The sequence below is a fragment of the Xenopus laevis genome, chromosome 4S, assembly GCF_017654675.1.
Source record: "Xenopus laevis strain J_2021 chromosome 4S, Xenopus_laevis_v10.1, whole genome shotgun sequence".
Lineage (NCBI taxonomy): Eukaryota > Metazoa > Chordata > Amphibia > Anura > Pipidae > Xenopus > Xenopus laevis.
In genome coordinates, this window is record NC_054378.1 from 6,097,489 (window position 1) to 6,111,225 (window position 13,737).

General features: G+C 40.4%; 1 protein-coding gene across 2 annotated transcripts; it reads left to right on the forward strand.

Annotated features, from left to right (window-relative positions):
- The first annotated feature begins 3,501 nt into the window (after positions 1–3,501).
- On the forward strand, positions 3,502–12,472 carry fut5.S (fucosyltransferase 5 S homeolog). Of its 2 annotated transcripts, none has more exons than XM_041560862.1 (2): positions 3,502–3,770; positions 9,934–12,472. In XM_041560862.1, the coding sequence occupies exon 2, from the start codon at positions 9,938–9,940 to the stop codon at positions 10,997–10,999; it is 1,062 nt and encodes a 353-aa protein (XP_041416796.1). In that variant the 5' UTR covers positions 3,502–3,770; positions 9,934–9,937; the 3' UTR covers positions 11,000–12,472. The 2 variants fall into 2 exon arrangements, with proteins under 2 accessions (XP_041416796.1, XP_018115592.1); XM_018260103.2 differs by lacking the exon at positions 3,502–3,770 and adding an exon at positions 7,746–7,936.
- Positions 12,473–13,737: the final 1,265 nt, after the last annotated feature.

Here is a 13,737-nt window from a genome sequence, read left to right on the forward strand (position 1 = left end):
ATGTTCTTCTGCTGTTGGAGCTGTTGGGAGAAACTATAGATTGTAGCCAAAAGATGGCGCTGTTTGAAAGAGCATAAACTGTAACATAGGAAATGTATCAGAAACTTGATAAAGGGCTGGGGGCAGGCCAGAAATGTTGTGTTTGTTACAGATCACAAAAGCCATGTCTTAAATAAAGGCTTTTTAAATTTGGAACTTTCGAACGGTGCTGTGTCATATATTGGAGTGTGCCCGTCATAAACACAGCGCTGCCAAACACAGGTCTCTGCACTAAAGCTGCCACAGACGCAAAGATCCGATCGTACGAATCAATGTATGATCGGACTTTCCCATCTCCCGACCCGTCACTAACCATTCAGATCAAAGTCTTACCATTCCCACCAAATAAAGTAGTTAAAGGACAGATGAGCCGATGTTCTGCCCCTGACAGCAATCGTACGATAGACTAAGCTGGTGACTGAAATTCGCACGATCGGCAATACACGCAGAGATATTACCCACAGCCGACAGAAATGTTCTAACCTGTCCGATCGACCAAACGACCGATCTCCGCCGGACGAAAAATGTTGGGACTCTCCACACATGGTCCGAAAATCGTACAAATCCTTGTTTAGTACAATGAGATCTTTGCGTCTATGGCCAGCTTAAAGGAGAAGGAAAGCTACGGAGGGATTTTATTGCCAATAGATTAGCTGCAATAGTGCAAGCTAGAATGTTTTACCATACCTGAGTAAAAAGCTCTAGAAACTCTCTGTTTAGAATAGGAGCTGCAGTATTAATGTGGTGTGACATCACTTCCTGCCTGAGTCTCTCCCCGCTCTGGGCTCAGATTACAGTAGAGAAGGGAGGGGGGGGAAGAGGAGCAAACTGAGCATGCTCTTGCCCAGGGCAATGAGGTTTAAGCTGAAAACAGTTAGTCTGATACAGAAGCCCATGAGTACACAATAGAAGGAAAGAAATGCAGTGTTTCTTTTGACAGGGGACTCAGAGCAGCATTACTTTGAGGGTTTACTGGTATATTTAGATGGATCTTTCTGATAAGGCTTACTTAGTTTTAACCTTTCCTTCTCCTTTAAGGGCAAGGCCAGACGTGGCGTATAGACGTTGTGTTATTAAATAAGCTCCATCGGCACTACCAGTGAAACTAATGGAAAACATACTATGGCAATTCTCACAGGGTGCTGGCAAGCAGAAATCCGACACGGGACGCCACTATTGGTGTTTTTTAGCTTGTCAAGAAACTACCAAATCATTACACTCTATGCGATCTGTAAGTTTGAAACCACACTTTATGTAAATACCCAGCGTATTTTAAATATGGCGTCCAAACGATAAACGACACATATACGTTTTACGGCTGGGGGGCCCAACAATTGGATCGTAACGAACAGGAAGTCGGATAGCGGGACCACATCAACGAACAGATGCGGCCGCGATCCGACAGGATTTTTAGTCCCATCCGACTTTTGTCCAGATCTTGATCGGGGAAGCCCGTTGGGGGCCCCCGTACACGGGCCAATAACCTTCTGACTTGGTCTGTCGGCAGCTTTTATCGGCACGTGTATGGCCACCTTAAATCAGATGTTCATTAATCAGACACCATTTGGGGACAAATGCCACAGAATCTGTTGACAGGGAAGTCCCAGCGTTGCCAACACCTTAGAGTCGACATTTTTCCAGTTCTACTGAACCCTGACCATGGGGTCGGCTCTGGAGTAAGAAGTTTTTATCAGTCTCCATGATCTCAGAATAGAGGTACTAGGTTGGGTTTATATGTTCACATGTTTGTGTTATTTATATTGTGTTTTTTTCAAACACTGTGGCAGGTTTATATTCGTGACTCTCAGTACCGCAAGATAATATGCCAGTAAAAGGGAGTGGTTATATATATATATTTAGATTATATATAGATTTTATAGACTATAAGAACACGTTACAGTTTTATTAGATGTATTACGAGAAGCAAGTGCCACAGGGTTGGGCTGCCACCTACATTCCCTGCATTATCCTGCTGGTACCATCAACGATTTTAATATTGCAATATAAATATATATATACAGTGTATAGCCACATCCATATATATATATATATATATATATATATATACACAAAAAGCCGGCACTAAGTGCAAATTAAATGTAAAATGTGTCACTTTAAGAGGCCGATTCACAAAGGGTCAAATATCGAGGGTTAATTAACCCTCGATATTCAACTGGGAATTAAAATCCTTGTGCTAAGGATTTTAACACAAATAGTGCGATCGAACGATCGAAGGATTATTCCTTCGATCGAACGATAAAATCCTTCGAATCGAATGATTCGAAGGATTTTAATCCAACGATCGAAGGAATATCCTTCGATCAAAAAAACTTAGGAAAGCCTATGGGAACCTTCCCCATAGGCTAACATTGACTTCGGTAGCTTTTAGATGGTGAACTAAGGGGTCAAAGTTAAAGAGACAGTACTTCGACTATCGAATGGTCGAATAGTCGAACGATTTTTAGTTCGAATAGTTCGATTCGAAGTCGTAGTCGAAGGTCGAAGTAGCCCAAAAAACACTTTGAAATTCGAAGTTTTTTTTATTTCGAATCCTTCACTCGAAGTTAGTGAATCGGCCCCTAAGACTTAAAGAAGAACTAAATCTTAACCAAAGAAGTGGCTAGAAATGTTGTACATGATGTTTTGTGCTTCTGTACCAGCCCAAGGCAACCACAGCCCTTTAGCAGTAAAGGTCTGTGTCTCCAAAGATGCCCCAGTAGCTCCCCATCTTCTTTTCTGCTGATTCACATGCTCTGTGCTGCTGTCACTTACTGAGCTTAGGGAGCCACTCACAATATACAGTACACATAGAATAGAAATGTCACAATATAAGGCTGATTAGTAATTAATACACATAATTACTACATGGCAGCACAGAAACCAGTGCAATTAGCATCAGAATTGAATAATCAGCAAACCTGTAGCATCAGCTTATATTACAGCCAGGGAAGCTCATTTTCTGCTGGATAATTAGTGACGAGCCCTAAGCTTAGCTTCTCAACAGCCAATCAGAGCCCACTGAGCATGTGAGTGTCACAGACTTGCCAAACAAAATCCAAGATGGGAAACTACTGTGACAACTTTAAGGATCTGGATCATTACTACTATAGACATGCTCAACCTTTAGACTAGAACAATCCGTTTAGTATATGAAGTATGGCATTTTTAGCCGTATTTCTTATTAGGGGTTAGTTCTCCTTTAAAAAATGGCAGGGAATGTGTTCTGTGAAAGACACAGCCCTTATTACAACTCACAAACCTTTGAATATTACTAGATAGCAGTCTGACGTGTGGGAGGAGCTAAAGACAAATTCAGAAACAATTGTCCTGAAACATGAAACGCGAGAGGCCAAATATAAACATATATGCAGTGTGCATAATTTAAGACACACCCTAAAATGTAAATAATTCATAGTTTTATGGGTGCGGCTGCAGTAAAACACACTAATAACTTACCGCAACTCCGAATTCCCCCCAGTTTGTGCTGGTAAAGGAGAAATCTGTATTAGTGTCGCTACAGCAAAGGCTTGCGAGCCTACAAAAGCTACAAAAGCTACAAAAGCTACAAAAGCTACAAAAGCTACAAAAGCAATAATAAACCTGTTCTTGTTTTTTCTGATTCCTTGTCCAGCAACCAGGGAATTTCTATTTAGCAAATCACCAGCACTTTGGACTCTCAGTTTCTCCGAGAGAAATCGACTCGCTGCTCCCCAAGCCCTAGAAAGAAAAAGGTAAGAAAAATGTTCTTTGTCCCATGAGAAGTGTCCATAAAAAATAATAATATAATGTGCTGGTGTCATAACTTGTACCCACACTTGCAAGTTTCCCATTTCATTTATCGGACGAATATGCAGAAAACTCTACAAAGTTGTGGGATATTTTTCCAACAATGGGCCAGATTCAATTCAGAGAGAAAAAGTTTATCTCCTGGTTTATCAAGTGAAGAATACGAGGAAAAAAAACATTTTTCTCCAAATACATTTCCGTTTTTTTCCCCATAGACTTCAATCAAGTTGTAGGGGGTTTATTTATTAAGGTCTGAATTTTTCTAAGTATTTCACATAAAAAAAAATAATCCGATCAACTCCGACTGCCCAAATTGATCTTATTTATCATTAAAAAAGTTAGAAAAAACTGGTCTGGCAAAAATCTTATCACTTCGGAGCTTTGCCAAAAAGTACGATTTTTTCTTACTTTTCCGCAAATACTACGGGGTACATTTACTAAGGGTCGAATATCAAGGGTTAATTAACCCTCGATATTCGACCAGGAACTAAAATCATTCGACTTCGAATATCGAAGTCGAACGATTTAGCGCTAATCGAACGATTAAATCCTTCGAATCGAACGATTCGAAGGATTTTAATCCAACGATCGAAGGAATATCCTTCGATCAAAAAAACACAGGCAAGCCTATGGAGACCTTCCCCATAGGCTAACATTGAGTTCGGTAGCTTTTAGCTGCCGAACTAGGGGGTCGAAGTTTTTCTTAAAGAGACAGTACTTCGACTATCGAATGGTCGAATAGTCGAACGATTTTTAGTTCGAATCGTTCGATTCGAAGTCGAAGTAGTAGTCGAAGTAGCCCATTCGATGGTCGAAGTAGCCAAAAAAACACTTCGAAATTCGAAGTTTTTTTAATTCGAATCCTTCACTCGAGCTTTGTAAATGTGCCCCTACAAGTTTTCAGACTTTTTTTGGTCCAAAATCCCTGAAATTATTGGATATCAGTACAAACAGCAGGGCAGACACTGGGACCTTCCCCATTGACTTATACAGGACCTCGAGAGCTTTGACAAAAACCCACAAAAGAAAACCACAAATTATTCGAATTTTGAAAATTCGGAGCATAATAAATAACCCCCTTAATGTGAGATAAGTTTTTTCAGAATTGCATCTCAAATTGAATTTCGTCCATGAGTTTTTACGTGATAAACCTACTTTTAGGGAAGTGAGAAAAAGTTTTAAAGTTAGAAAAAAAGGGAACCCTGCTTGTGACTTTATTGTATATTATAATAATAATTATAATCATTTTAATAATATTATTAAAATCCACTTTTACATTAAAAAGTTGGAGAATTTCCTCCATGGGATCATCAGTACCATACCAAATCTGGATTATTTTGGACCGACTCTTGGTCGTAGGATATTTTTCCAACAATGGGCCAGATTCAATTCAGAGAGAAAAAGTTTATCTCCTGGTTTATCAAGTGAAAGCTCGCGGACGAGAATAGGAGGGGAAAAAAAACATTTTTCTCCAAATTCATTTCCGTTTTTTTCCCCATAGACTTCAATCAAGTTTGAGGGGGTTTATTTATTAAGGTCTGAATTTTTCTAAGTATTTCACATAAAACAAATAATGCGATCAACTCTGACTGCCCGAATTGATCTTATTTATCATTAAAAAAAAGTTAGAAAAAACTGGATCGGGCAAAAATCTGATCACTTCGGAGCTTTGCCAAAAAGTACGATTTTTTCTTACTTTTCCGCAAGTACTACGAGTTTTCAGACTTTTTTTGGTCCAAAATCCCTGAAATTATTGGATATCAGTACAAACAGCAGGGCAGACACTGGGACCTTCCCCATTGACTTATACAGGACCTCTAGAGCTTTGACAAAAACCACAAAAGAAAACCACAAATTATTCGAATTTTGGAAATTCGGAGCATAATAAATAACCCCCTTAATCTGAGCTGAATTCAGCCCAGAAATGTAAGACTTTTGGTCCCCCAGCCATGTGTTCTAGATTGTGATTAAAAAAAAAGGAGTGTAAATCCTTTGGGACCAGGTTTAGCCCCGGCTCTCCGACCTTCCTCCCTGGCTCCGGTTGCTGCAAATTGAAAGAAAAGGTACTTGCACTGAAAACATGATTCTTACACATAAAATTACAATTTAATTTTTTATTGTTACTTATTATGACTTATCTTGGCATCCAAGCCCAGTAATGATGTGCGGGTCGGCCTGATACCCTCAGGACCAGTGGGTTTACCCGCGGGTCAGGCGGGTTCAGGGCGACCTTGCACCTCCGGAGGCAGTACTGGTCTGTCCGACTTCCTTTTATAGAGGCGTGCCTTATCGCCCCGCCCCTTTTTATGACATCATCGGCAGGCGGGTTGGCGCAGGTCTATAAAAGGAACCTGGAAGTCGATGGTGGGCGGGCTCGGGTGGAGAGAGGGCGGGTTAGGGTCGGGTGCGCATCATGTAAAGCCCGACCTATACATCACTTAAGCCCAAAGGTTGTTAGGGAATGTTGGACCTGAAATTTCAGCTGCAGGAGAGTTGCTGAACAAAACGTTTAGGGGCAAATTTACTAAAGGGTAACGATTCACCAGCAATTTACTAACAGGCGCAGGCGTCATTTCAATAGTGAACGAGACAGACGCTAGTGGTCATTCGTTCTCTATCGCCAGGCGAATATTCACTCGGGCGAATGGATGTTACTCCGCAAATTCACTAAGATGCGGATTTTACTGAACTCTTTCGCCAGACTTGCCTTCGCCACCTCAGACCAGGAGAAGTGCATTGGAGTGAATAGATCCTCCTCATTCTTCTGTCACTTACATCATATTTTTAGTGGAAAAAGTTTCTAAGTCCAAAAAACGCTGGCGTCTTTTCCTTTTTTCAGAGTGATAGGCTGCAAAAGTCCTTTAATTTTTTTTTGGGGTAACCAGGTTCCCCTATATATTTTCTAACATATGGAACATAAACTATACAGTGGGCTCATGTGTAGGACATTATATTATCTCTATTTTATTTACTGACTTTCCCTAGACTTGTGTAATGTAATGTATTTGCTGCAACATATTCCAGTTTTAATTTCCCGCTGTATGCAAATTAGCCTGAGCAAAGACCTCTAACGAAGTTTCGCTAGGCAGAATTGAACACTTGCGCATCTTCGCTTTCATTGCCGAAGTAGTGCTAATGAAAATTCACCAGCGTTCGGTGCCCTGGACGCAATCTCGCTTTTTATTAAATTAGTGTTGTCTGAGCAAATATTCGCCTGGGGAAGTGTTACGACGGCTGCTGGCAAATTTCGACGCTTAAAGGATAAGTAAACCTTTAAAATAAGTGAATGTAAAATTGATGAGAGTGTCAGTCTAAGCCTGTTTGTCATTTATATTCATAATTTATTTATTTTTTATTCCAAGATTTTAAGGGATACGTCTGACCAGCAAGTAGTCAAGGAAGTTGTCAGGAGAAAGAAAGAGGCTGCTCTGATGTTCTTCTGCTTAGGAATAAAATTAGAAACCTTTCTCAAATCTTTCCTAAGCAGAAGAACATCAGAGCAGCCTCTTTCTTTCTCCTGACAACTTCCTTGACTACTTGCTGGTCAGACTGGTGGGAAACTGACCAGCAGGTGGCGCTGTTGTAACAAAATTCATTCATATTAACAGCACATGTATCCCTTAATATCTTGGAATTAAAATAAAATAAATAATGAATGTAAGTGACAAAAGTGCTTAGAATAGCACTCTCATCCATTTTACATTCACTTGTTTTAAAGGTTTACTTATCCTTTAATAAATTGACCCCAAAATGTTTTTAAAAAACACACAAAAAAAAATAAAAAAACAATGGCAATATAAACATTGGATCGGTTGCTGTACCTGTTATTCCTTTACTCCAGAATTGTATATTATTCTAAGTCAAGTTCACTTTTTCCTGCCTGAAGTTATAATAGGAAACTGTAGCCTGTATATAAATGACTCTGACTGTGTATTGTAAAGTCAGAGAGTCAGAGGGTGGGAGAGGACAAGGGAGTTTTTATGCAACACGTGGGTAACTGGGCGTTAACTGTTGGAACTGGCTGAGTGGGTTTCACTCCTGCTGAGATTTTAGGATTCATTCCCAAACAGATGGCGTGGCTCTGTATCCTGCCACCAAAATGGAAACTAAGGTAAAACCGATTCTATTCGCCTTTTGTACCAGATTACAGGTGTGTGAGGTGTATCAGGGCCGGGCCAACCAGGCACCCCAGGCTACCAAGCCGGCCAACAACTGGGAAGAGGTTTGGGGCTACTAAATGGTCAGTGTGGCCTATGGGGAATAAGTATTCTACCTGATATTGATACAAAGCCTTTCTCTTATGTACAGGGACCCTCAAGATATTTACTTTGTGCTTTCTTTCCTCACCTCCTTACAAAACACAAACAGATAAAAAAGCCCTCTTATTAGAGTCTGCTGCAATTTATATGTAAACAGAAAAAAAAACAAAGAAATGAAAAAAAAATCAGAAAATAAGCAAGTAGCCAACTTTTTTTTATTTATATTTTCATTGCTTGTGTATTGGCTTGTTCCGCAGACAGAGATGGGATTTGTTATTTGGAAACCCATTATCCAGAATTGCAGGGAAGGCCATAGACTCCTTTTTGATTAAATAACTCTAATTTTTAAAAACAAATTCCTTTTTCTCTGTAATAATTAAACGCTATACTTGATGCCAACTAAGATAGAATTAATCCTTATTGGAAGCAAAACCAGCCTATTGGTTTCAATTCATGTTTTAATGATTTTTTTAGTAGACTCAAGTTATAGAGCTCCAAATTACAGACGATCCCATATCTGGAAAAACCGAGCATTCTGGATAAGAAGTCCATACCTGTATTTCTGATTCTGTTTGTTTCCAACTATTTGGGTTCTATATATTTTTGGTTTCTTCTAGATTTCTCATAAAAGGATGCATTTTATAATCTGCTACATTGTTACACATTATACTTTATATCAGGGTTCCCCAGGGTCGGAAGGGGTTGGGGAGAGGGTCGGGAGGGGTAGGGAGCCGTCGGGGAGGGGTCGGAGGGGTCGGGAGGGGCCAGCGTCCAATTTGTTGCGCTAGCGTCCATTTGGGCGCACCGGCACTGTATTAATTGCCCAGTTCAGGACGTAACGCGACCCGTTTCTGATCCGCGGCCTGGCGGTTGGGGACCCCTGCATTACATGATGTCACACATTTTGATTGGTCACAGCTCTTTTAAAAGGAAGTGGATGACCGAGCCTACACATACATGCAACAATAAGTAATGAAATGTGTAGGACCCTTTTCTATGTCCTAATAAAGTATTTTTTAAAATCAGTTTCTGGAGTTGCCAGTGGCGGAACTACCGGGGGAGCAGGGGGTGCGAGCGGGCCCCCTCAGGGCACGCCACTGAAAATGCCGGCGGTACGGAGGGGGTGGGGCTACTGGGAGTTACGTTACTGGGAGTTGCCCAAACACTTTTACAAGCTGGTATTAAATCTGGAAACCACAAGCAGGTCAACACTACGGTGATTATTTATTTAAGTCCAAATGCCAAAGACTCGAGTTTTTTCTACTATAAAATCTGAATTTTTAGTGTAAAAAAAAAAAAATGGAATTTTTCAAGATTTATTATATCCCTGCATATATATATATATATATATATATATATATATATATATATATATATATATAATATATAGCTGCAAAAATTCAGAATCCGAAAATCTGTCAAAGGGAGAGGTCCCTATCCTATTTAGAAGTTTTATGTGGTCTGCTGTGGAATTAGTATGAAAATCCGTCTATTTTGGGCTTTTAGGGCAAAAATCTAAAAAATTCGGACTTTCTCAGGAAAAAGCACAAAAAAAAGAGCACGATTCCGGTTTTAGCTCAATTTTATCGAGTTTTCCCTCGATCCAATTAAATTGTGTTTTTTCTTAATTAATAAGGTCAAATTGCAGATTTTGATAAATGACCCCCAAGATGTGCCTAATTCCATCCCCCCAAAAATAGCTCTATATCACTCATAGCTGAACCCAGAATAGTATAGTGCAGTACAGAAAGGTTTAGTGCCCCTTTAAATACAAATGTTTCATAGAATAAAGAAGTTCTTAGAATTAAGATTTTATTTTAATTACTTGTTTTTTTTTTTTAATTCCTAGTGTGATGTGGAGGATGCTAAAATCAGCCAACATACAAACTGTAATCATTGTCTTTCTCTTAATTCTGCTCATTGGTTCTTGGAAATCAAGTTTCTCTCCATTTTCCACCAAGAAAGAAGATCGGCACTGCCCTGAGCTAGCGAATATCCCTTTAGAGAAACCTAAACATGACCCAGAACTTCTCATACTTATATGGACTTGGCCTTTTGGAGAAACTTTCCCTTTGGATACTTGCAGTTCTGTTTATGGAATCTCGGGGTGCAAACTGACAGCTGATAGGAACTTATATGGCCAGGCAAATGCTATCATCATCCATCACTTTGATATAATGCATGACAAAGGGTTATTGCCAAAGGAACCAAGACCTCTCCATCAACGTTGGGTTTGGTTCAACCTTGAACCTCCCTTTATAATAAAGAATGTCAACATAATGGGCAACCTTATGAATATGACCATGACTTACCGCACAGACTCTGATATCCCTCTCCCGTATGGCTGGCTGAAAACATTGAAGGAGCCACCAAGAGTTGATATCCCCAAAAAGTCAAAGTTGGTAGCTTGGGTGGTCAGTAAGTGGTACCCAGGTGCACAACGCATTCAGTATTATGAGGAGCTTAAGAAGCATATCCACATTGACGTGTATGGAAAAATGCATAAGAAACTGAGCTGGGAAGATTTCTATAGCACCATTGGACAATATAAGTTTTATTTGGCCTTTGAAAATGTTAATCACAAAGATTATATCACTGAGAAGTTATGGGAGAACTCATTTAACACAGGGACTGTACCAGTAGTGCTTGGGGCTCCCAGGGAAAACTATGAAAAATTTATACCCGCTGATTCCTTTATTCACGTGGATGATTTCTTAAGTGCTCAGGATCTGGCCGCCTTTCTTCTAGAACTAGACAAAGATGACTACAGATACCGACAGTATTTCAACTGGAGATCCAGTTACGGAGTGGTTAGGAACATAGGTTGGGATAACCATTACTGCAAAGCTTGCAAAGTTCTACAGCAATCCCAAGGTTATCAAGTCATTCCAGACTTGGCCAAATGGTTTATTTAAAGGACCAAATGAGGCAGAAGAACCTCTGAATCCCACTGAAACGTCCATATCCATCTTCTAAAAGATGCCAAACTACATTCTAGATGGCCAAATGATCTGATCCATGGTACCACTGTTGAGATGAAGCCACCGTTTCTATAAGATGGTGCTGACCCAGTTTACAAGAATGGTAACTTGCTTCCAGGGATTCTGATTTGCATATCTAAATGAGATAGAGCCTTTACCACAATGATTTTGCTAGTTGCAAGGAAGGGCACCTTCTACTACATGTACACTACTTTAAAAGAGTTGTTCCCTTTTGCATTACCTTTTAATGTAGAGAGTGATATTCTGAGACCATTTGCAATTGGTCTTCATTTTTTATCATTTGTGATTCGGAGTCATTTCACAGCTCGTCAGTTTGCAATCTGGTTGCTAGAGTCCAAATTACCCCAGCAACCATGCATCGATTTGAATAAGAGACTGGAATATAAATAGGAGAGGGTCTGAACAGAAAGAGGACGTAGAGGAAGTAGCAGTATCGATCATGTGTAGATGGAGTCAGTGACCCCTATCTGAAAAGAGTCAAGAGAAGAAGAAGAAGGCAAATAATTCAAAAACTATAAAACAAAAATAATGAAGACCAATTGAAAAATGACTCGGTCATTCTATAACATACTAAAATTGAAGCACACCTTTAAGAACGAGAATTCTTATTAAGTACAACTACTTTAGTTCGTGTTTTATTTCTTAGTTAATCGTTCTTCTCAACAGCAGTTGAGTAACTATAGCGGAAGCAGAGCCGCTGTTGCAGGGGGGCCCGGGGGAAAAGGGGGGCCTGGACTGTGGGGTCTGCTTAGTCTATAGCTAATAAAAAAAAAAAACCTCCTCTCCAGCCGATCTCTTACCTGCGGCGAGGAAAGGGGGACGCAAGTCGGGCAGGAGTGGGTGGAGTCAGGATGAGGATTAATCGGGCGGAGGTGGAATGGGAAGTGGGCGGGAGGATGGGGACCGGATCGAGCCGGGCCCTTCTGAAGATTTTTTTCCAGGGGGCCCCGGCCCACTCTAGTTACGCCACTGCTCAACAGCCCAACAATGTAAAAGGTAAGACTTGGGCAGGCAGTAGCTCGGTATAGCCAAGTCTTATGTAGCCTGGAGCAATCCAGTTTTATCCAACTTTATAGATCTGCCCATTCATTAGGGGTCCCTGGACCTCCTGGGCACTCTATGTACAACTGCAGTGCAATGTTTAGCCAAACTAGCAGACTGGTAGAGAAGATGCCAATGGCCATAGGTCCCGCAAGAAGATTATAACTGTTGCCTGTTTTCACTTGCCCAGCTAACCCTTTCCTTTTGGGAGGCTTTTTTTACTATTTTTGTATTATAAGTGTTTTTGCCTCTGATGAAGACCACTATGGTGGTCGAAACGCGTCGGGGTTTCTACTATCATGTAAGTGTTTGATATAATAAACTTTGATTATTTTTTAAGTCTGAGTGTGCAATCCATATATTTATTTATTTATGTGATATTCGTCAGGAGGCTTTGGCTGGGCGGCCCCCTTGGGATTGGCACCTCAGCATATTTTCAGGGTGGGCACCTTCTAAATTAGAGTTCGTTATATGTGAGACACAGGGATACAAACAACTACAGGGATGGGATCCATTGTCTGGAAACCCACTGAGCAGATACACTAAAGCCCCTTTTGTATTAATTTAAAATCTGTACCTTGTACTTAAAGATAACTAAGCTGCACAAATCCATATTGGGGAAAAATAATCCTACTGGGCTTATTAAAAGAACATTCCAAATCACAGATCCAATACCTGTAAGATCTGAAAGGCTACAGGAGAGGCATCAGGGATGTGAGACAAGATTAAAATAAAGCAATCCACAAAATAAAATTATAACCAGCTAAACCAGCTGTCGTAGTGTTGACATAAAAACGCACTGTAATTATAAGGTCATTAAAGGATTTTCTCATTGTGCATAAATAAAACACACACTAACCTTCTGTGGAAAGTATTATTGCTCCTAATGTGCAGAACTGCCATTGTTGTACCGCGTGTATTTCCTTTATTCGGAAGCAAATCAACATTAGTCGCACAATGATGTGTACATGAATACAAATGTAAACGTGATTATTTAAAAAGGCAGCTTTTTGGGGAAGTCAAAATGATATGGTTTCCTCGCTTGCTTTACCTGTTACAAATGTTGGGCGCACTTTTAATGGGATTATTTTTCTTTTTTTTTAAACCTTGGTTTTGCTTGGGCTTTAATAGTTTTTCAATTTTATAAACTGTTTCTTTCAACCCCATCTTGTCCGTGATTCGTACTGTGGGCAGAAGCACTTCCCACCTCTCTCTTGGCTGCTGTTGGCACAGATACATTTTTGGGGGCAATATGATGGATTTTGGCTAGTGCTGGAACAAGTACATATTTGGGGGCAATATTGTTTCTTTTGTGGCTGCTGCTGGCACAGGTACAGATTGGGGGCAATAAGAGGCACTGCTGCTGGCTCAGGTACATGGGGCAATATAATGGCTGCTGGCACAGGTACACAGATGTTAGGGGCAATATGATGGATTTTTTTGGCTTCCAATTGCATAGATACAGATTGGGGGTAACAATATGATGGATGGCTGGAACAGGTTCACAATTGTTTGGGGCAATATGATGGATTTTTGGCTTATGGTGGCACAGGTACAGACTGGGTGCTTGGGAGCAATCGTCGTTGGCACTGGTACATGGGGCAACACGA

Bases quoted from the DNA above. Each gene is read 5' to 3' on its own strand.
- fut5.S (XM_018260103.2), top strand. From the start codon at position 7,896: ATGGCGTGGCTCTGTATCCTGCCACCAAAATGGAAACTAAG. The intron at 7,937-9,933 runs GTAAAACCGATT...TTTAATTCCTAG, and splicing joins CCACCAAAATGGAAACTAAG to TGTGATGTGGAGGATGCTAA.